This window comes from Vitis vinifera, chromosome 14, assembly GCF_030704535.1.
Source record: "Vitis vinifera cultivar Pinot Noir 40024 chromosome 14, ASM3070453v1".
NCBI lineage: Eukaryota > Viridiplantae > Streptophyta > Magnoliopsida > Vitales > Vitaceae > Vitis > Vitis vinifera.
In genome coordinates this window covers 27,120,173-27,142,788 of record NC_081818.1, presented here as the reverse complement: position 1 = coordinate 27,142,788, position 22,616 = coordinate 27,120,173, and the positions used below count along the sequence as shown (strand labels likewise).

Below are 22,616 nucleotides of genomic sequence, written 5' to 3'. Positions count from 1 at the left end.
AAGTTGGCTAATTTTTTATTTTTCTTAATTTTAATATTATGTAATTTGTAGTAAAAATAGGAGGATGTGGGTAAAGTAAATTAAAAATATTTATTAATTTTGTATAAAAAAACTTATAACTATAATAAAAGTAAAAAAAAATATTACTTATTATAAAAGTTTTATTATATTTTAGGGTTTAATTCACTTTACTCCTTAACCTATATCGTATTTTACATATTATGCATTTTAAATCAAACATTGCACTCCAAATTTCTTAAATATCAATATTCTATTTTCTTTATTGGAAGATGTTACATTTCAAGTTTCCTAAATACTAGCACTCTACATTTTCCGTTGGACGATGTTAATTTTAATAGACGAAAATATCACGTATCATGCACTTGACTTGTTAATTAAGGGTAATTTGTATATTCTAAAAGCCAAAAAGTCATAAACAACTCTATTCAAATTTAATTAAATTTTTTAAATTAATATTATCCTTTAAAAATTGTAATTTTTACTTCACTTTCAAACTTTTGGTAAAGTCAAAAATTAAAAATTATCCCAAATAATATTAAAATAATAGAGAATTTTTTAAGTATGCTTTTAACCCAAAAAAAAGTAGAAATAAATATTATCATTATTATATGATTAATAGTATAATTTGTTAATAATAATAATATTTTCGAAATGATTTTATTAAAAATGGAAATAATGTTAATATTTTAAAATTTTAATTAAATAAAAAAAATATCCTTTGAGGAGACCAAAAAAGTCTTCATAAGGGGGATAGGAGGTGGATTTGCATGGTGAGAGGGCAAACGTTGGCGGAGAGTGGATGAGCAGTGGCGGACAAGTGCAGTGCCAAGGAGGGAAATACAACCCAAACCCAAAGGAAATGGTGCAACCGTATAACCCCTCCTCTCCTTAACTGACAGGGACACATGCAAACCAGAGCATCCGATGACATAAAGTTTACCTCGTTTTCTCTCGCTGTCGCTCTAGTATACTACCACCCTACATATCTATCTTTTGCCACTTGCGTTCGCTCTCTCGTCTTCCCTTCTTCTTTCTTTCTCTTTTTAGGACTTAACCCCATTACCTTCAACAACCAACGTGAGCTTACCCATCTTCAGTTCTTCGTTTTCATTTTTACTTTCCCTTTTGTTTGCTTAATTCTACTAAAATCTGTTAATTATCTGCTGTTATAGACTGTTGTTTTGTGTTGTGCTGTGTTGTGCTGTGTGTAGCTGGAGGTGAGTAAAGGGAAAGTGAAGCCATTTGTGAACAGTTTCAGAGCCAAGGTGCGGCCCGAGCAGATGCCCTTCAATATAGTTCACGGCGCCGATGGCTTTCCCCGAGTCATACTCACCGACCTCACCGGATCATCGGCGGAGGTTCGGTTTCCTTCCCACCCCTCATACAATCTCTGCTAATGTCCTTTTTTTTTTTTTTTTTTACTATTATTCTTCTCTTTTATTTATGTAATTTTATGGGGTTTGTTTGATTTTGGGATAAGAAAGTTTTGACTACAAATGGGTCGGTGATTAAAATTGTTTGATGTAATTTAGGTGGAGTTAGGAATTGTTTGAACAGAAAGTTAGGGTTAATTGATATAATTATGAGAAGTAAGAACCTACTGGATTTTTCTACAAGTTAGAGAGGTGGAATTGGCCATTTGGTGTGGGTTTATTGATGAGGAGATATTTGAAGAAGATGCCATCTTTAGAGACTTGGTTCGTTTGGTTTTTTATGATGATTTGCAAATTTGGCTTTGTCAGAACTCTTCTTCCTGAGTCTTTTTCCGGAATTCTGTTATATCTTTGGGGACCAGTGTGTCAATTTTGGGTCCATGACAGACTGTCTTATTTCATAGTCAGCACTACACCTGTGCCAGGCATGAGTAGGTTGCTGATTTAGTTCTTCAGATTTTTACTTCCCTTCAATACAGTCCATCGATATTTATATATTCCAAAATTTGTTTTGTGAATTTATTTTTTGGGATCTGTTGAAATCAGGGGTCTGTTTAGTACACACACTCATTTTTTATCAAATCAAGTTAAAATGGAATGTGTTAGCCTTTTATTATTACCGTCTGATTCAATATGAAATGGTTTCAGGTGCTTTTGTATGGCGGGCAGGTTGTTTCGTGGAAGAACGAAAGGAGGGAAGAGTTTCTTTTTATGAGCAGGAAGGTATAGCCACTGTGATTTTGATCAATCATGGTTAAGCACTTTGCTGCTAGAATATTGAAAATTTTCACTGATCCACACAGTAACTAAATATTTGACAATATTGTATCATGGTATCATCAACTTAGAAAGTATTGACAAACATATATGAAAAGTCATTAGATATTGAGGTCATATTGATGCTATGGAATTTTATTTTATTTTAAATTTTTGACGTTTACTTGTTTAAGACTTTTTCTGAATTTTCAATTCCATCTTATCTAACAAATATGGGGGTTTTCTCTGTTCTAACTTCTAAAGGCCGAAAGGAAACCGCCCAAAGCCATCAGGGGAGGTATACCTGTCTGCTTTCCACAGGTTGGTTATCAAGGAGACTACCAAAAAACTTCTTCCTTTTGACCTTGAGATCATGCATTTTCAACGATGTTTGTCTGTCCAAGTGCAGTTTGGAAATTTCGGTTCACTGGAGCAACATGGATTTGCAAGGAACAGATTATGGTCATTAGATAGCAACCCTTCACCTTTGTCTCCATCTAACAGTCAGTCATCAGTGGATCTTATATTGAAGTCCACTCAAGAGGATGTAAGAACCTGGCCACGGAGGTATGCTTGTGCGTTAATGTGATATTTGCATCAGGTAAGAGTCACATGGAAGGGTGTTATCACCTGTCTATATCTATGAATTTATGTATGATGGTTTTCTGCAGATTTGAGTTGCGGCTCCGTATTTCTCTCAGTGATGGCAAGCTCACGATGATCCCCCGTGTGAGAAATACAGATAGCAAGCCATTCTCTTTTATGTTTGCTCTGCGTAACTACTTATCTGTATCGGATGTCAGGTTTGCCTATTAGAATTTGTCTACTTTATTTTCACAGTACAAAATGAAAAGGAAGTTTGTAACTGCTCTCTGTTTCCTTTTGTGATCCCAAAGGCCCAAAGGTGTGTTATGAATTTGATGTATCTTCAGTTTTAGTGAAAATTTCAATGCTAGCTGAGTTTGGAAGATACTTCATTTTCATCCTTTCAGATAGGTTGCATGATTCAGTTTAATTTGCAGTGAAGTACGGGTTGAGGGCCTGGAGACACTCGACTACTTTGATAATCTGATGCAAAGAGAGAGGTACACAGAGCAGGCAGATGCAATTACCTTTGATGGCGAGGTACGACATTTGTTCTGCTTTTCAATCTTCAATCTCAACATGTGTTTTTTAAACAAACTGGACTACTCCTTACCTTGAAATTTTAAACTAATTACAATTACAGTTTTTCACATTGATTTTAAACTTTTATTTTGGCTTCTAAGGATACATTGTATTTCTTCTTTTAGATCGACCGAGTATATTTGCGCACCCCAACAAAGATTGCTATAATAGACCATGAAAAGAAGAGAACTATTGTGTTGCGTAAAGAAGGCATGCCAGATGCAGGTGTTTATACATATTTATCTGAAATTGGGCTAATTCTGTTGTTTTTCTTATAAATTTTCGAGATATTAAAGTTCCTTTATTGCCATGGTCGTCTTTATGAAGTTCTTTTCCTTTATAGTCTTTTTTTTATAAAAAAAAAGTCATGCTTTGTGCAGCTGTATGGAATCCTTGGGACAAAAAAGCCAAGGCTCTTCCAGATATGGGGGATGAGGATTACAAAACCATGTTATGTGTGGATTCAGCTGCTATTGAAGCCCCAATCGTCTTGAAACCCTTTGAAGAGTGGAGAGGACGTCAAGAACTATCTACTGTGTCATCGAGTTATTGCAGTGGGCAGTTGGATCCTCGTAAGGTTCTTCATGGCCTTATTTAACCTTATCTATTGAGTTGACCGAAGTTTCCTAGAAAATACATTACTTGTCTTATTTAGTGTACAATATGTATGCACTTACTTGCTTGTGCATTCTCTTTTCTGTGATATTAAGGTTTCTCAATGTTACTTGAAATGACTAAGCCAGTTTTGTGTAATAATATTTGACCCTGCCTTTCTGGGTCATAGGTTTGAGCAATAGAAATATCTGTGTTGCCTCTTTATGATGGTGAAGAATTACTCTTTGGAAACAAAACATTATTAATGGATTCCAGTATTTTGAAACCGAAAATGTAGCTCTAAATGCAGATGCAAATTCAAACCGAGTACAGTTCATCATCCCTCTTATTAAGCAGTTGTTCAGTCACTACAAAGTAGACTTGGACCTTATTCCTCTTAAACCTGGAGACTGCTAAAAGTTTGTGTTTAGAACAGAGACAGCAGGGAGACCCCGAATTTTTCCCTTGCATCCTTGTCAAAGGCATCATCTCCCAAATACATGTGGATGTAAGCCCTGCAGAGAAGTTCACTTTCAACCTTGCTCACCACCTCACCCATCACTGCCACCAACCAAACACAATTTTTCGTTGTTAGATTCCTGGCCCTGTCAAATGAAAAACATGGGAATATACGACTTTTTGTCATTGTATCCTTACCTTTTGTCTCAAGAGTGTAGCCTGGAAGACGGGTGATCTCAATTACAGAACCGGATGTTAGCTTAATGTCATCAGATGCTTCACCCATTACCCTATGATCAAAGCACAAACAGGTCAAGCAATCAGGGTAAAAGCCTGCTAATATGTAAGACGAAATAGGTTCTTATAGTTGCAGAAAATGGACGATAATAAGTGTTACTTGTTTGAGAGCTCATCATTCCTTCGGCCGCCAGTGAGTTTCTTGATGGATGCTCCAAGACCTTCATCAAAGTTTTTTCTTACCATGCTCATGGTGAGACCTGAATACACTATTACCAACCTCACCATCATCCACAAATCACTATCAATTACCACCTGATACATGTCCTTAGTTGGTTTTGCTGGGGCTTTCCCAATCTTTGACTTTAGAAGATCTTTCAGTTTCTCTTGGTCTGCATATATTCCTGCAAAATAAAAATGAAGAATAATGTGGGTAGTTAGCTTGTAATCAAGCTCTGGGTATGGCATGCTGCATGCAGAATCCTGTATCAGATTCAGTTGTTATAAACTTGGTGAAAACTTGAAAATAAGTTTTTGATCTATTTGCTTCTTCCATGGCTGTACAAAGTTAATTATGATAGTTTGGACTGATGATCAATTCCCTTCTTGGTCTGGTCTTGAACAGGGATTTGAATTTGCATCATAGAGCAGTTCGATCAATTGTTTGTGTTAGATCATAACAGATACTATGATTATCTTAGTTGTATCAATTGCCTCAGCAGGTATGCCTCATCTGTTTAACATATCTAACCAGCTGTAAGTCTTTCATAAATGTTTTTTTTTTTTAAAAAAACGTATAAGAATTATAGGGATGTGATTGAGTAATACCAAAGCCATAAATCTTGATGCCCAAGCCAAGAATAGCCTTCTTCCTCAAGCCGACAGCATTCAACTGCTTCCCATCTTCCACCTTAACAGGGAAGGAAACCCCTGTCTTGGGTTCAATCTCTACTGCGACCTCCTCCTTCTTTCCTTCGTCCTTGGGAACACCGCCGTTGGCCGCTTCTTTCCTAGCCTCTGCCTTCTCTTCTGGAACACCCTCATTTTTTCCAACCTCATCTGCTTTCACTCCATTCATGGGCTTTGGCTCAGTGCCATTCACCTTCTCCTCTTTCAGCAGTTGAGGCTTCAGAGCTACTCCAGTCTTGGGCTCAATCTCAACCATCTCAGCCTTGGCAATGACATCCTCCACAGTAGTTGCCATTCTTCAAAAGTAAGAGGCACAAGAAGTTAGAAAAAAAGGAGGTTGAGTGAGTAATGGTATTGGTATTGGGGCTTATATAGAGAGAGTCAAGGCTGGGAAGATAAGAGGCATTAAATTGGGCTGACAGTTGCAGTTAAACATAGAGGCTGTGTGTCTCCTTGGCCAACCTTGGAGCAAGCATAGGATAGAGATGAAGGTTCATATCAATATTGTTGGCTCATTGAATGCTGAATGTTATTACCTTGGTGGGTGGACCTTGAAAATTATTTTTGATGCTCTGTTTTCCCAATCCTTTCCCATAAATATGGAATCCACACATTCCAACAATTTACCCTGATGAAAATGTGAACATATCTGATTCAGTGCCTGCATTTTAAGTACATTGAGTAGATGGCCTTGAGTCTTGATAGAAGGGCCAGTTCTGGTGATGGAGATATATTTGTGACACCAAGGACATGGAAAAGCTTTGAGAGTGGTGCAATGCTTGAATACATTGAAAGGATGCATGAAGAAGTGTAGATAGAAGAGAAGAAGATAAGGGGTTTAGAAAGGTGTGCTTGCTTCAACCTAAATGGGAGAATCATCCATTTTGAGGAGCCTGTCATTACCCATTTCTGCCAATAGGCAGACAAGTGAGTCAATTCATATGTGTATGGGATGCCCTTTTTTTTATTATTATTATTTTATTAACATCCCTGTTTTAATTAAAAATTGAAATGTCATAAAATAGATGTGAAAATTTCTCATTCTCTCCTTTTAATATTTTATATTTTTAAAATTCTTTTACTAAATTAAGAATAAATAAATAAATATTAATAAAAAAGTATTCTATCAAATAATTGATTCATTTCTCATATTAAAGTTCAAATATGTGTTTTACTTGTACATAAATAACATTATTTAGATGATACTAAATAGTAAATATTCAAATCATCTAACATAAATTGGTGCTAACTGCTACCACACTAGTCATGGATATGATATTTATTTTCAGTTTAAATACCATATGAAAGGTTTAATTGAAATCCGCTTGGATTTCAAACTGAGCAAAGCAAAGAGGAGGAAACAAGAAGCATCCAAGAATTTGAATCAATGCAATTAGTAACATCAGTTCCAAAATCCTCATGGATTTTCAATTGAATTCAAACGAGAAAAGAGAGCTAGAAGTCCAATTCTAAATTTTCAAACTAGACTTTCAGAATTCGAACAAAGCTTCCCTAACCCACTCCAATCCGATTTTGGCTTCTCTTTAATAACTACCCTAGTTTGAAATGACCCTAATTTGCTAAAATTTCGTGTCAATTCGATACGGTGGTCATATATCATTTAAAATCCTAACAACAACAATTTTGACCTATTAACCACTCCCATAACACTACCACCCACCCAACTCTCATAATTCCATAATCAAAGAGCATCTTTACATGTCCTATCTAATTCTTTTATTTTTTAAAACAGATAAGACTATAAAATTACTATAAAACCCTTCTCTTCTTCCTTCACCTAAAAACCTTAAACCTCCTTTGGTCATCCTCCCCACAACATCTTCTCATTTTCCACTTCATTTTTTCTCCTCCCACTTGTCATATCTTCCTTTCCCTTTAAGTAAAATAAAAGGGACAGGGAAGCAACCATGACTCCAAACCCCTACGAAACTTAAAGAAGTTTTCTTTTCAAGGTGGCTCTAGTTTCGAGCAGGCTCCTTGGCCCAAGTGACACTTTGGATGGGATAGGAAATGGGCCTTAAATTTATATAACGTGAAATATTTGTGTCAAAAGATAATCGGAAAATTAATTCTTATTTTTTTTTAAAATTATAACTATAATAACAAACTTTCATGTAACATAAATATTAAAAAAAAATTAAGATATCTTTGTTAAGAAAAAAAAAATCATATTTCATATCTTTAAAAAATAAAAATTATATTTAATTATATATACATGACTTGTGAAGGTAACTCACTTAAATAGATTCAAATCCTCCTATTAATAATACCCTAAATTTACCCGATGAGTACTCGGGTTATCCAAAAAGAAAAATTATTTTATGGATTTAAATCAATTATACAAACTTATTGTTAAACAAAATAATATTTAAAATATAATATACTCACATAAGGAAATAAAAATTTTATTTTTAAAAAATTTAAAAAAAAAAAAAAAAAAAAAAAAGAGGCAGCGTTCAATTCACGAAATTAGGGTTTTTTTGGGGGGTAAAAGTATGATTGTTAAAATAATTAAATCGTAATGATTTCAAGGGCAAGACCCATGATTTGGGCCTGGAGGTGAATTTAGGGTTTTGAGGCCCTAAATCGGGTTCTCAGAGTGTGAGAGTTGGCGGCAATGGAAGCCAAGAAGGGAGTGAACCGGAAACGGAGAACACCCCAAAACGGAGAATCTCAGACCAAGAAGAAGAGGAAGCATGAAAAAGTTGATGGAAAATCGAAGTCGTCGAGTAGTTTTCTGGATAAGATGAGGGCGAGGTTATCAGGAGGGCATTTCCGGATGATCAACGAGAAGCTCTACACTTGCACGTACGTTTTCAATACTCACTCTCCCTTCTCTTAAACTTAACAGTATAATTGAAGAAGAAAACAGAGAATTGATTGCGTTGGTTTGGTTTTTTTCTCCTCTAGTCTTTTAAACTGTATTTGCTTTTGTTGTCAAATAGGGTTTTATCGTGATCTATAGTGTGGCCCTTTTCTCTGTTTTTCTACTTGAATTTTTTAAATCTTTTTTTTCTGGGACAAATTTTCTCAGTGGAAGCGAGGCGCTTAGCTATTTTGAAGAAGACCCTGCGTTATTTAATGTGGTAAGATTCATTTGAATGAATTTTTATATTTATTTTTATATTTTTTTTGGAAAATTCTCCCCTGTTCTCAATCGTCTCTCAATGGCTGTACCTACCTTGCTTTTTACCGCATATTAATATGTTCTGTGAATATGTAAGAAAAATAAGAACATTTTACTGTAAATTAGGGCAAAAATTGAACCTTTAGCGTAGATGATGGGCATTGGGAATAGTGTTTCTTCTACTAAAGATCGCAATTTTTATTGTTCAAAGGTCGGAACTAAGCTTTGGATTCTAACTTTTTTCTCTTTATTAGCTGGGAAATTGTATAGCAACTATTTTCAATCTTCATTCTGTATTCACAAATTGGACTAGACAGTGTACATCTTACAATAGAAGATGCTTCTGAATATGATTATCAATTTCCTGATTCGAGTTTTACTTTATGAAGTTGTGCAGAAACTTAAATTTTACTTTACCAGTATCATGTAGGATATCAAGAGCAAATGTCACATTGGCCTCAGCAACCAGTTAATATTATCATAAAATGGCTAAAGGATCACAGCCCTTCTTTGATTGTGGCTGATTTTGGATGCGGTGAGAACTTCTAAACCTAATAATTGAATTTAACCAAATGGCTGGCACTTCCTAGTATGCTGTGTTTTTTTGCTACTACAATGTTATCTTATTCCATTGTGTTCCAGGGGATGCTCGCCTTGCAAGAAATGTGAAGAATAAAGTTTTCTCCTTTGATCTTGTCTCAAGTGATCCTTCAGTGATTGTTTGTGATATGTCAAATGTATGCACTTTCCTCTCAAATACTTTGAAGGATTTTATGATTATATGTTGAGCAACATGCAATCAAATGGCCTTTTCCCTCACTTCATTGTTTATTAGCATCATCTCTCATTTCTGGCTGCTTGAATATTATACACTATGAAACTCAGTCACAAGGGGCACATACATATGAGACATGAGGAAATGTTGTGTTAGACTTTTAGTTATGCTTCTTTTGGAACATGCTTCCTCCGACACTGATTCAACTCAAGTGGAATAGAAGACAAAAGCTTCTATAGCTTGATCCCATGTGCATCAAAAACAAATTAACTTTGCATTCAAAAGAGCATCTTGGTCTAGGATTCATTCTATCATAAATGTTTGAATTAGGGATTTAAAGGATCAAAACTTCTATTTGTGACGCATGCTAATTCTTCTAACCCATATGGGCAATAATCATTGAAATTAGTAAGTTAACAGTTGATTTAGTAGATCTGTTTCTTGTGTTTGTCTATATTTTCTGAATATATCTCCTAGTAATTTTATGCGTGTATGCTCTGTTTTAATAATGTACCCTATGATGTTGATGCTTGTAGATTCATGCAAAAACTAGGAAGTTTGTAATGTAACCCATTATGTTGATTTTGCGGATACGTGCAACTGCACAAAAAACAAGTTAGTAATGGACCCAATGATATTGGTGATTGCCAATACATGCAAAAACGTAGGAAGTTTAGAGTTATACTTGTGCTAAATTACAATAATTTACATAACCTTTTCAGTTTTAACTTCAAATTTTTTAAAGCATGGTCATTAGGTGCTGTGGAATTTATTGGCAAGTCTCTTTGTGGAGTATCCTATGTATGACAATCTAACCAAAGAGATATTTGTGCTTTAAAATCTAGACGCCGCTTGAATCTTCATCGATTGATGTTGCTGTTTTCTGCCTTTCACTGATGGGGACTAACTTCTCAAGCTATCTTCAGGAGGCGCATAGAGTTCTTAAACCATGGTTTGCTTACAATTTTTATCTAAAGCTTTTTTATCACTCTGCTTATATTGCTTTGTAATTTGTTAACTTAGATTTTCCTTTTACAGTGGTTGGCTTCTGATAGCAGAGGTAAAGAGTAGGTTCGATCCAAGTAATGGAGGAGCAGACCCAAATAGGTTTTCAAAAGCCATCTGCAAGCTAGGTTTTACACTAGAATCAAAGGTTTATTCATGTTCCTCTTGTCTTCTAGAAATAAATTAATCCTTTCTTCATGCTAATTGATACTTACTATGTGCAGGACTTTTCAAATAAAATGTTTATCTTGTTATACTTCAAGAAAAAGGTACCATAGCTTAGTTTTGTTTTGCTTCCTAGAGAGAGTATATAGTCCTGTTTTTTGTATGAAATTCCATTCTCTCTGCTCATTAGGAAAATTATCTCCTCATTAACAGCCTTTACTTTGCAGGAGAAGCAAAACTCCAAGGTAAAGGAAATTGATTGGCCAGAGCTGAAACCTTGTTTGTACAAGCGCCGTTGACCTCACACCAAACTACTTCTGTTATGCAATTATCAGGGATGCAATTGCATTGCTGTACTTGTTACTTGGAATATTAACCATTAACTGTGCTGCCCCTTATCATCATGGATACATTGATTTGCAGCAGCACAGGTCATGCATAGATTCACTGCAGAGGGATTTAACTGAAACTTTTGAACCCTGTCTTTATAAGAAGTATAGCAACTGTAGATTTGGAATAATCCAAATACATTTGACGGGAGTACTTGCATTAGGTTCTTTGCTTAATGTATTATAAATTTCTGAAATTTTGTTTTGGTTGAGCGTCTGTAATTTTGAGACATACATATAATAGAATTTTATTTGTATTGAGTCTTGGTTAAATGCTCCCTGGAAGATTTTAAAAAATTTTTATGGAAGATTTAAGTTTTTAACTGCTATTCTCTAAACTGCATTTATCTTCTTAAGTTAGCAGTTTAGCGCACGGGATTCATGCACATGGATTTACTGGGCAATGTAGAACCCCAACATTTATACTAGCACAGATCTTTTGCTTCCACCCTTGGCCTAGTAGGATTTGATCCAAGTTTCCTATAGTTGTTGCCTAAAAATAAAAGCACCGAGTCAGTGAAGATCTGAGGAAAGCTTCAAAAAGAAGTGTCACTAAGAAAACACAAGCTTTAACAGATGCAGCTTAGGCACGAACCCTTCGTGTTAATGAAGGTCATAATCCACTCAAATAAAGCATTGTTACAACACTGGTACGTTTCTTTACAAGTGGGTTTGTTTTGTACAAAGAACCTGCCTCTTACAATACGCTGTTCTATCTTAATGTGGCCTAGAGGCCATCTGCACAAGAAATTCTCTGTTAAGTGTAAACATCCATAGTTCAAACCGATTCCACCATTTACTCTTTTGGTTACAGAATAGTAATGAGTAGGTAAAAACTAAGTTGCAATGCGGATGGTGGATGGTTGCTTCTGTCTGACCACAATTAGCCATGGTTATAAAATTCAGTCTGGATGGAGGTACAGCCACGTTCATAAGGGACGATATTGAGAATGAGGATTTAAAATTGTACTATCTGTTCTTCAATGTATCGGACATTTCCCTCACTAGTCTGAATCCGGAGAAATGAAGCACAATAAGTGGAAAGAAAAAGCTAATGATCCCTGCAAGACCAGCCATAGAAATGGAGAGCAACTCTTGAATCCTATGAAACCTGCAAGCATGGAATTAGAGTCACCAAAACCAACACAAACATGAATTCAACAGTTTGTTTAACAGGAATTGACCTTAGGATAAACACAGAGGACAAAAGACTTTGCAATGTCCTATAGGCAAAGGATGTGGTGAGGCCAGAGACAACACAGCAAGAAAATAGAAGCAAGAGAGGACACACCAGTGCTGCATAGTCAATTACTCCTGTAAACAGAGGCAGCAAAATTATAGGTTATGTAAATTACTTAGCTAGGGATTCCAGTGTTTAGTAGACCAACTTTTTTCTATCTACACTTACCTGCTAATTTCTTCACGAGGAGATGGAACAGTATCAAGACTGACAAAGCAGTAACAATTGACGTTGAAAGTGCCTAATAATGCACTTTGTTAGTTAAAGCCAATTTATCAATTTTTTTCCTTTCTAATATTAGTTGCAGAAATTAAATTGCAATATACCAGTCCCTGTGCTCCAAGGTGGAATCTGGAGGTAAAAAGCCAGTCTAGGATGGCATTCAAAGCAATAGCACACACAGTGATGAGAAATGGTTGTTGTCCATCTCCAAGGGCATAAAAAATTGCATCTAGCAATTCTCTGATGATGTAGAATGGTGAGCCAAGAGAATCTGTGGGGAATGTGTCAAGAAACTTCAGTCAGTATTCACTGGCTGTTTGGGTTGTAAAACGATTAAAAATATAGACTTCGGTAATCATGCTTTATTGGTCAAAATGAGGAATCTGGAAAATTGGTTATGCTAAAGCCTTCAAAACAACTAGCATGATACTCACAACAAAGAAACAGAGAAGAAACCAGAGTGCTTGCTGCAGAATCAAATGCATATCGTTGAAATAATACACGGATGATTGGTTTTGCCAATACACACATTGTTGATAAAACAGGCAGGATTAGTACCTGCCAAAGACAAGGATAACCCAAACCTGTCAGACATCCCTTCGTAGCAAGAAGGCTCATTTTCATAACATCCAAAGTTTGGCTAAAACCCATCTGAAATTTTAAATCCATGAACATTTGCAAACATTGCGTCAAAAATGCGTTGATATTTTTTAGTAAAACGAGAACATCGAAGAGTGCAGAGAAATATCAGCCCCTTTTCCATCTGAAATGTGATTAGAAGTACTGTCAAATTTCTCCGCCCCTTTTCTATCTGAAATGCAATTAAAAATACTGTCAAATCGATTCATAATTTTATTCTTGCCTTAACTTATTTCAAGAATGTCTCAATGCTGTTCTCTTGTTATTTTTACTTGCTACTTCAGTTTCCCTAACTCCACTTCATTAACTAAAAAGGCAAGTAGAAATTGATTATCATTTTCCCTTTTCAGGCTGTCAATCCATTTTAAGCAAAGCCAGTCTTCTGCAGGCTAATTTGCAATAATGTCATTGGTATCAACAATAGCCAAATTGCGGAGTTCAGATCTTTAATCAAATCAGTCTGTTAATACTTCAAATTTTAGAATGGGTTAGCAATTTTCCAGGTTTAGAGATGAAATACAGGACCTTAACACCATTGACTGGTGATTGCCTTTCACCATGTCTTGGCAAGTATCTGTATCTGACTCTTACAAGACATGCCATGGTTGAAAGTTATATTCTCAAGCTGCATTTTCTGGACAATTAGAAATTCAGAATGGACATGCTGATAACCATGCTCAACTTAAAATGCACACTGAAGCCAACCCCACCCAAATGTAGAATCTTACCATGCAAAGTAGAACTGCTCGTATGAGGATCTCCATTAGGTGAGGCCATGATAAAGTCTACAAAAGATGTTATTTGTGTTTTAGAAGATTCATCATGAAGTGAGAGCTGTGTCCCCTTTTACAAGAAAACACACAAATATATTCCCAGAGGGGACAAAAGGGACAGCACAAAGGCAACCCAAATTAAGTAAAAATGATCAAAGAGATTCTTAATGACAACAAAAATAATAAATAAATCAAGTAATAAGGGGCCGAGGGGTGGTCAGTTAAAATACCTTTGCCACTCTTGAGAAAGTAGGTAGAAGAGGCAGTACAATCATGCTTGAAAGTAGGCCCAATGGTGCCATGACCAAAAGATAAGCATCTAAGAATGCAATTATGTCAGTGTAGCAGAAACAAAGTTTTAAATGAAGAAAAGAATACAGAAAAATAACAGAGTAAAAACAATTCAAGTTTATCCTCGTATTTATAGATGTTGAATAATAATAAAGTATTTCAATTACAAATGGGAAACACACACGCTGACACGTATATGGTTTTAGAGCAGTTGGCTAGATTCCTTATGCCCCCTTCCAATAAAAATAGGTACAATTCTTCCTTGCTTGTCCTAACAAGAAGTTTGACATTGCCAATCTTTTTTTCCTTTCTTTGTGACCCGCGGTGTTTAGAATTACTAACCACAACATTCTTGGACCACAATATGAGCACATGGCAATGTATGTACAATTCAAAACTAAGCCAGTCCAATGATGCAATATCTACATTTCCACATTCACATCAGAGAAACAAGGACAATAAGGAAAGCTCCATTATATTGCTGTCGGTATGCAAAACATGAGACCCAGATAGGAGTTTTCAGTAGGGCCTATGATCAGCATTATAAGGTCCATACTACTCACATCATGATGTAACAAGTAATACAAAATAAATGCACACAGGAGGCAAATACACATTATCTTTGGCTCCACTTTTTTTTTTGTCTTTGTAGAATTACCCAAAGAAATGATATTTCATAAAGGATTTCACACATGTGCATATCTTTGGTTTCTCACCACATTAGATGAAAACTATTCTGATTAGAAAAAGAAATTTCAAGTGTTTCTTTAATGTTCTATTCAGAAAATATCTGGTCAAAACACTTGCCTGCCAAACATAAAAAGGTTAGAAATCCTAAAACTATGGCATAAGGAGCCACTCTAGAAGCAGAAATAGGAACATTGTGTCTTAAGATAGAAAATTGTCCTATGAAGTTCAAACTGACACTTTCAATGATGAAAGCTAGTGGATGTCTACTCACAAGAGATACCAGCAGCAGCACCAGGTATGAGAGATGCAAAATAAAAATCAGTGAACGATGCAATTTGTGTCAAGCCTGAACTGATTGTGGCTGGAAGCATCAATGAGAAAAACTGAGCAGAAAAAAAAAATGTTAATTTAGCATCTGCTGGGAATGTTTGTCATCATCTAATAAATAAAGGTAAAATTTCCAAATAAAAATATATTTTGATGCAGTGACCAAAGAATAACAATATGAATGCCCATGATCCAAGGAGCAGACAGTAGAAACCTCATGAACATCTTTATCCTTTAAAACATTCATCCATGGAACCGGATTGGAATTTTGCCACATTCTCTCATGCATAATGACCTGAAAGGCACATGAGTAATAATATTGTAAAAAAGAATGCAGAATGTCCAAATCTAAAGTAATATCAATTTTAAAAACCTGGATAATCCACTGCAGAAAAGAACCAATTGAAGCTCCAAAAGATATTAGCATTCCACCTAAAGAAAGTACTGATCACTATTACATGAACATCACTTTGTATCAAACAAAGAGGATCACACAGTTCCTCACATACCAGATAATGCATCACCTGCTAGAAGAGGATTTAATCGTCTCATGAGAACATATACAATACACTGCAAGTCAAGATAGGAGTTTAACACTTGAATCCCTCTACAAATATGACGGCATCTTTTCTAGTACAATGACAAAGAAACAAGAAGAAATTGAAAGGTAGTAGCAGGGAATCTTATTGGATGGTGACTTACAGTGGCAATTATGAGCATGCTTGACAAAGCAGGGCTAATAGAAGGAAGGAAGTTACTTCCTTCTGCGCTGAAAGCAAGGAGATGATTACTAAACTTTCTTTTACATAAGAATTTCATGAGGAAGAAAAACAATAACCAGATGAATGCATATTAAGAGTATAATTCTTACCTCATATATCCAAAGCCAAGTCCAACAGGACCAGCAAAAATTATGCAGGGAACCATTATTTTCAGCTGAGAAAACACAGAAAGCAGGCAGTGATAAGTAAATTAAAACTTTTGTGTACAGTGGACCTACTTATTTGATGATAACCAACATGACTTAGTCATAGAGAAAGTAGCGATGAAAAAGCAGGCTCAACTGGCCACATAATTGTGCACACCAAACAGCATTCATCTAACATGCATGCAGAAATAAGGCTATCATATGACATGAAAATTTCAATCAGATGTTTGAGGAAACATCCATTTCCCTCGTACTTGGCTATCAGTAGACATGGTATTATACCCACCTAGTATGAATTTCACAGATTAGTGAATAGTTTGGGGACTAAGCAGAGTAGACTTGGTATTTCAGTCTCTGCCGATATACGAATATGGTCTCGAAATGCACATGACTAACCTTAAACAGTAAATGATACAATAACAGAAACTTTGAATGTACTCAAATGAAGCAGAATTACTTGTGCAATTGCTATTTCTCTAGTTATTTGTCCTTCTGCCAAGACCCAAAATCTGTAAATATTGAAAATGTAAACAAATAAGCAGTCAGCAAAGTAGATTTTAAAAGGGTATAATGCTTTGACAATGTAGCCTTCATATATACCAATAACAGCCTCATAATAAAGTAAGCATGGAAAGCAGAGCCTAGAGGAACCAGAGCCTGGAGGTGGGTGATTACTGTTATTTAGATGATAATTCATTAATACTAATTTGGCCAAAGGACTAATTTACTAATTTTGATGTCATGTGAGCTTCCAATATTCTAGAGCACAACTGTTGACATATGGGAAGTATGATTATTAATATTTGAAAGAACAAACTTTGGAAAGAAACAAATAAGTAAAAAATAAAAATAAAAATAACTGAAAACATTGTAGTTTTCTAAAATGCATGAGGAAGCATGCAGTGCACTTCACCAATGCTTCAAAGTATTGATACCAAATTTGGTATGAAATAATATCATCCAACTCAATAGCAGTGACATAACTCAGTTTCAGTTGCAATGCAAAGACAGACAATCCCTAAAAACTATAAAAATGATTTAAAAAATTAAGAATGTGACAAAGGCATAAAATAAATAAAGAAAACATTTGGGTATTAAACATCCAATACGAGCTAAAATACATCATATCATGCTTTGTTTGTTAGTGTGGACCATCTTTGTATGAGATGTGATTTGGCTTTTTTCTGTATATACAGCCTGTATACTTAGGGTGTGCCCCCTCCTTTTTGGTGTTTTTTAATGCATGTGTTGTCTATCAAAAAAAAAAAAAAGAAAAAAAAACACCAGATCATAGATCCATGCAAAATGAATTGTTTTCATGTTGATGTTTATTTTTTCTCTCTTTGGATATAATAGTGATATAATTTAAAAAAAAAAAAGAAAAAAAAATTAAAACAGAATTTGTTGATGATAATGTAACCATGGAATTTGCATCTACATGCATAACCCTACAACATACTGGAGATCCATGAAAACTCAGCTTTAACAATACCTACCGAGCTTTTTTCTCATTATAAATTTTGTTCAACCTTCGAGAATTCTTACCCAGGAGCATAAATATGAATAATGGACTCAGCAAATACAAACACAACAGAGCCCACAGCAGCTCCTACCTGCATCAGAAAAATAATTTCCACAAATGTGAGAAAGGAACCCACAAGATGCAGATGAGGTACTGATGGAGAACCATACATAACCATATGATTTTATTTTATAAATCAAAAACAAACTATTCATTGATATGAATTTCAAATAGAAGCAAAGGATGAAAATGCCTTTCCAAAATACAAAGGATGATTTGGACAACCATATGATATGTATACCAGGAACATGAAAGCATTTGTATGTTGAAACAGCTTCCTCCTCCGCACCTCTGGAAGCTTGCTGATCAGCAATGGGCAATTCACAAATATCAAAATCTAGGGTAAATGTTTAACAAATAATCCTCATGAACAGATTAAAAAGGATCTTATCAATATACATATGAGCAATTCTTTTTCTTGGACCATACGCTAGCAACCTAGCATACACCAGTAGTTAGTTAATCACAAAATGAAAGCCAAATTATTTTTTACATTTTTTTAACAGAGAATCTTTCCCATGTTAGGTATTGGAGTTCCATGTCTTCAAAACTTGTGCATTCATTACATCAACAAAAATCCATTTGAAAACACAAGTACATGAAGTACCAGCAATCTCACTTAGTCAATAGTTGATTTCTTTCCTTTCTGAAGACTGGCAAAAACAACTCAGATTTACGTTTCTTTGTTTCTGTAGGCTAGCAAACTGTGAATCTATTACAAACCTACATATCTGGATGTAAGAAATTAATGAAACTAATAAAACTAAAAATACCCTTTACCGAAGCTCTAATCATAATCCTAGTGCTCCTTCTAGTGTAACTTAGAAAAGAAAAAAGAATCATGACTAACGACATAGAGCTTACTCCTTATAACCCACTAAGATTATCCACAAAAAGAATACTGGACAGTTACCCCTATCATGAAAAAAAATGACTAATATGAAATCATCATTAAGCAAAAGAAATAAATGAAAGTATGTCAACCTTTATGCGGCATGTATGTCCAGTTACTCTAATAACAAATGATGATGTTCAGTAGATTAAAATGCTCACACCACAGGTGGGATGCACAACCTTAGAGTGGTAGCCATAGTAATGTGGATAGGACCATTTACACCTGCATGAAGTTCCAACTAGTTATAACATTGAATAAGCACAAAAATAATGTACAGAAAACCATTTTTTACATTTTAAACTGTTTTATACAATTCAGTAAAAGTATATAATTGCTGCAGATGCAAACATAAGTGGTCTTACAAACAAGGCTTATGGTAGCATAGGAACAAAAATTGAGAGACTGATATCATTTATAATTTTTATAAAAACATTCATCTCTAAGGACTTTGTAGTTTGTACTACAACAAGGACATCATGCAATTTGATTTTTTTGTTGTTTGGCATAGATCTAGTGATTCCCTCCCTCATTAAAGAGGCCCTTTTAAGTTGGTAGCGGACTTGTGTGGGTAAGAAAAGAAGAAAGGTGAGAAGGACTGCTCCATTGTGCTTATTCTAGGCTATCAAAAATTATTTCTGGTGTTCCTCTTTGCTTTATGCTAGGTATGAGGAGCCAATGTCTATATTAGATTTCATCGATTGGTTGGGCACAGCCTAAGTGGAGGGGACCTTTTTTTATTTTGTTTTGTTTCTCTTCCTTTTATGTTGCATTGAGTGACTTTTATATATGTTCCGCATACCTATGTTTGCCTCCTTATGTTGGGTGCTGTTAACATATATAAATGCTTGGCTATCAGAGAAAACACTTGCCTCTAAATTACAGAATCAACAGTGACTACAACTAACCGTAAACGTATTTAGAAGAATACTTTTTCCTTTAATATCAGCATTTATAAGGTGAATCATATCATTTACTTGGTACTCAAATTTGAAATGAATCGATAATCTTGAAAAAACTCACCACCCAAAAGCGATGCAGTGAAGCCAGGAATCACTGAAGCATATCTGAAACACAGACATGCATACATTGCAGTCAAAATAAATGAACTTGTAAAAAGTGTAATTTGACAACAACTAAGTGTCTTTAACAGAATAAACTTTCAACAAATAAGTCAATAATTAAAACAGGTAACAAAAAAAGGGTGATAATTAACATGGATAATATCCCCCTGAATATTTTGCATGATTTGACATCCAAACCAGCTCACACATGTCATGTCTTTATCCCCCAAAAATTTGAATAAATCCAGTTCCAAACCCAAAAGCTGTGATACAAGAACCATCAATCTGGCTTGTATTGTATGCCGAGAATAGCAAAGAAATCTTTCTTTAGTACTGAATCTTTGCCAAAATAATTATATTGGTACTTTCTAGTTGATAGCCCACATCATAATTCCTGTCATACGTAGTACGCATACACCAAATAAAGAATGGAAAATGCACAAAATAGAACATATATATACATTCATACTTGAATGCAGTAACCACCGGGCCTATCCCGAAAACTGAAGCTAGAACAATCTCCCTGAGTAATCCCTACACCATTAAATAAAAAATAAATAAAAATGAAGCACGTTTACCAATCTTTGTTTGCTGAGCAAAAGTTTCTCAAGTAAATTCAGTTCAGAAAATAATAAATAAATAAAAAAAGCGTCAATCTTCTATTCAATTTCTTCCCGTGAATTAAATTCTCTCAGCAACCAAACAAAATGTATAGAAAAAGAAATACCAGAATCTTGCTAGCGATCGTGGCCACGCCCACCCACACAGCGTTCCGAATCAATTCATTTTTGTTGCTATCCAGTACTAGGTCAGCGCTTTTGTCCATGGTGGTGGACAAAGCTGAGGATGAATCAAGAGGGACGTCCATTTGTTCATTGAAACAATAGGGTCTCGAGATTCGGTTGAATTGGCGAATAATTAGAGTTGGGAACGGAATTGGAGAGGAAAATTGAAGTGAAATCGTATTCAGGAAATGGGATGAGAATCGTGATGGGTGAGGAGGAGAGTGAAGGGAGTGAAGAGAGTGAAGGTTGAGTGAAGCCATGCCTGAGTTCTGCAATTGTGGTGCTCCCTTTTAGGGTTTAAACCCTTGGCGCCAACGAATGAATATGCCATAAACCCATTGCCACGTGGCTAATTCTTTTCAAAAAAAAAAACGGAAGCGCCCCTACTGTGCGCGACTACCCTCCGGGTCGGACTGACCCGACAAATCTTGGTTTGGAACCGAATTGGCCACGGGTCGGACGGACCCATTTAACTTATTTTAAATTTTTCTTCAATTATTTTTTCTTTTTTATTGAAATTCTTTTGTATTATTCTGAATCATAGAAAATATTAGAAAAGTCAAATATACGAAGGAAAATCCATATAATAAAAAATTATTTATAAAAGTATACAATTCTTTACATAAAAGAGGAAAGAAAAAATAAATAAGAAAATTTTAATTATTCAATTAAATTTATTTTTCCTTACCTTTTCTTTTTCCCTTCATTCATTTTATCTATTTTTCATATGCCTTTTCCTAAACTTTTCAACATTCTAACAAAACCTAAATTATAAAAACATAGAAATTAAAAATGACTTTGACAATAATTCTATAAAGTGTGTTTAATATTCCTAACACTTTAAAATTTTTATCTTTTAAAAATTAGAAAAACTAAAAACACAGTTAGAGTTGGGTGGGTGTCCAAGTCAGGCTAACCTTACCTGATTCAACAAAATAAGATATTAAGGGTAGTTTCTGGGAATTGGCATTATCAAAAAAACTATCCTAATAAAAAGTTTTTTTAAAAAAAAATTCCTGTCACTTTTACTTTTCTATTGGAAAAGACCGAAAGAAGGAAAAAAAAAGTGAAAGATTTTTGTACTATAAAACGGAATGGCTCTTGATTTTAGTATGGTTCATTCACAACAACTTGGCACGAAGAATTGAATGGTAAAGGGCATTTCAAAAAGGTAATCTAAAATTTTTCTACACTTTCTCTAATATCAAACGTGTTTTAAAGTACATATAATAATAATTCTATAGAGTGTTTTAACACTTGAAAATTTGTATCTTTTAAATATTAAAAAATATGATAATCCTTGGTGAAATACCTCTCCTACAAATTTAATGGCATGTGATAAAAGGGAAAAAAAACAAAAATATTTCTTAAATTTCAAACTAAAAAAAATATGTAGAAAATGAAAGAAAAAATAATTGGAGTATTAGATGATAAAGCTATTAGAACAGAGAATATCGTGACAGCAAATATTTTCAATGATGTATTGATTGCAGATTCAATTGAGGAAGATTTAAGTCATTGGCCCAAGATCATTGGAGATGATATAGTGATAACCCAAAATCAGGGGAGGGAATCAAGTGATTTGCTTGGCTTTATCATTGTAGGTTTGACTGGTGGAGATGAGAGGTTCTCTAGCAAAGATTGAAGCTGATGTGGCATGCCCCACAAGATGGAACTCCCCTTGGACACTCCATTCTTGGATTGCAGAAGAACAACATGATGCTTAGCCAATAGCTTTCTCAAAATATTTGTTGTTGGGCCCTCAGTGAAAACATAAAAGATTTGAAATATTTGTTTGTCGGGCCTTTAGTGAAAACATAAAAGATTTGGTGGCTGTCATTTTCCATCTTAACTGAAGTATTATAGGATTTGTAAAAAAATGAGACTATATTTCAAACATGAGTATATAGGCTATGTTCGGTTCCGAAAAATAGGAAGAAAATAAAAAAAAAGTGTTTTAACTTTGTTTTAGCAATCATGCTTACATCCACGTATAAGAGAGAATTAGTCTACTATATCACAAAGAATACCATGAAAAACTAAAACCAAATATAATTATTAAACTCCCGAAATATGGGTGTTTCCCCGATCTTTGTATCCAAACTTGAATCTCAAACCCCTTGTA

General features: G+C 34.8%; 4 protein-coding genes across 8 annotated transcripts; 2 read left to right on the top strand and 2 right to left on the bottom strand.

The window, feature by feature from the left end:
- The first annotated feature begins 758 nt into the window (after positions 1–758).
- On the top strand, positions 759–4,194 carry LOC100266308 (putative glucose-6-phosphate 1-epimerase). 3 transcript variants are annotated; one of them, XM_010662550.3, is made up of 9 exons: positions 759–1,098; positions 1,194–1,379; positions 2,103–2,177; positions 2,475–2,531; positions 2,620–2,777; positions 2,882–3,013; positions 3,233–3,335; positions 3,503–3,602; positions 3,758–4,194. In XM_010662550.3, the coding sequence occupies exons 2-9, from the start codon at positions 1,302–1,304 to the stop codon at positions 3,973–3,975; spliced, it is 921 nt and encodes a 306-aa protein (XP_010660852.1). In that variant the 5' UTR covers positions 759–1,098; positions 1,194–1,301; the 3' UTR covers positions 3,976–4,194. The 3 variants fall into 3 exon arrangements, with proteins under 3 accessions (XP_010660852.1, XP_059598348.1, XP_010660851.1); XM_059742365.1 differs by having other exon boundaries at positions 793–986; positions 1,233–1,379; XM_010662549.3 differs by having other exon boundaries at positions 795–1,098; positions 1,233–1,379.
- Positions 4,195–4,282: 88 nt separating this feature from the next.
- On the bottom strand, positions 4,283–5,933 carry LOC100243977 (chalcone isomerase-like protein 1). The gene is made up of 4 exons (XM_002272818.5): positions 5,496–5,933; positions 4,828–5,071; positions 4,629–4,720; positions 4,283–4,532 (listed from the first exon to the last, which is right to left on the bottom strand). The coding sequence occupies exons 1-4, from the start codon at positions 5,869–5,871 to the stop codon at positions 4,399–4,401; spliced, it is 846 nt and encodes a 281-aa protein (XP_002272854.2). The 5' UTR covers positions 5,872–5,933; the 3' UTR covers positions 4,283–4,398.
- A 2,166-nt stretch (positions 5,934–8,099) lies between these two features.
- LOC100249145 (ribosomal RNA-processing protein 8) lies at positions 8,100–11,319 on the top strand. Its single transcript, XM_002272715.5, has 8 exons — positions 8,100–8,405; positions 8,632–8,683; positions 9,145–9,259; positions 9,367–9,461; positions 10,345–10,451; positions 10,538–10,652; positions 10,729–10,773; positions 10,897–11,319. The coding sequence occupies exons 1-8, from the start codon at positions 8,215–8,217 to the stop codon at positions 10,966–10,968; spliced, it is 792 nt and encodes a 263-aa protein (XP_002272751.1). The 5' UTR covers positions 8,100–8,214; the 3' UTR covers positions 10,969–11,319.
- Positions 11,320–11,641: 322 nt separating this feature from the next.
- On the bottom strand, positions 11,642–20,795 carry LOC104881665 (uncharacterized). Of its 3 annotated transcripts, XM_010662547.3 has the most exons (20): positions 20,434–20,795; positions 20,176–20,240; positions 19,666–19,709; positions 18,825–18,867; positions 17,992–18,052; positions 17,714–17,781; positions 16,626–16,677; positions 16,112–16,176; positions 15,943–16,009; positions 15,750–15,810; positions 15,614–15,672; positions 15,455–15,535; positions 15,185–15,296; positions 14,163–14,251; positions 13,888–13,944; positions 12,955–13,078; positions 12,625–12,791; positions 12,467–12,539; positions 12,243–12,372; positions 11,642–12,169 (listed from the first exon to the last, which is right to left on the bottom strand). In XM_010662547.3, the coding sequence occupies exons 1-20, from the start codon at positions 20,749–20,751 to the stop codon at positions 12,028–12,030; spliced, it is 1,878 nt and encodes a 625-aa protein (XP_010660849.1). In that variant the 5' UTR covers positions 20,752–20,795; the 3' UTR covers positions 11,642–12,027. The 3 variants fall into 3 exon arrangements, with proteins under 3 accessions (XP_010660849.1, XP_019080568.1, XP_019080569.1); XM_019225023.2 differs by having other exon boundaries at positions 15,455–15,672; XM_019225024.2 differs by lacking the exon at positions 20,434–20,795 and having other exon boundaries at positions 15,455–15,672; positions 20,168–20,240.
- Between the last annotated feature and the right edge of the window lie 1,821 nt (positions 20,796–22,616).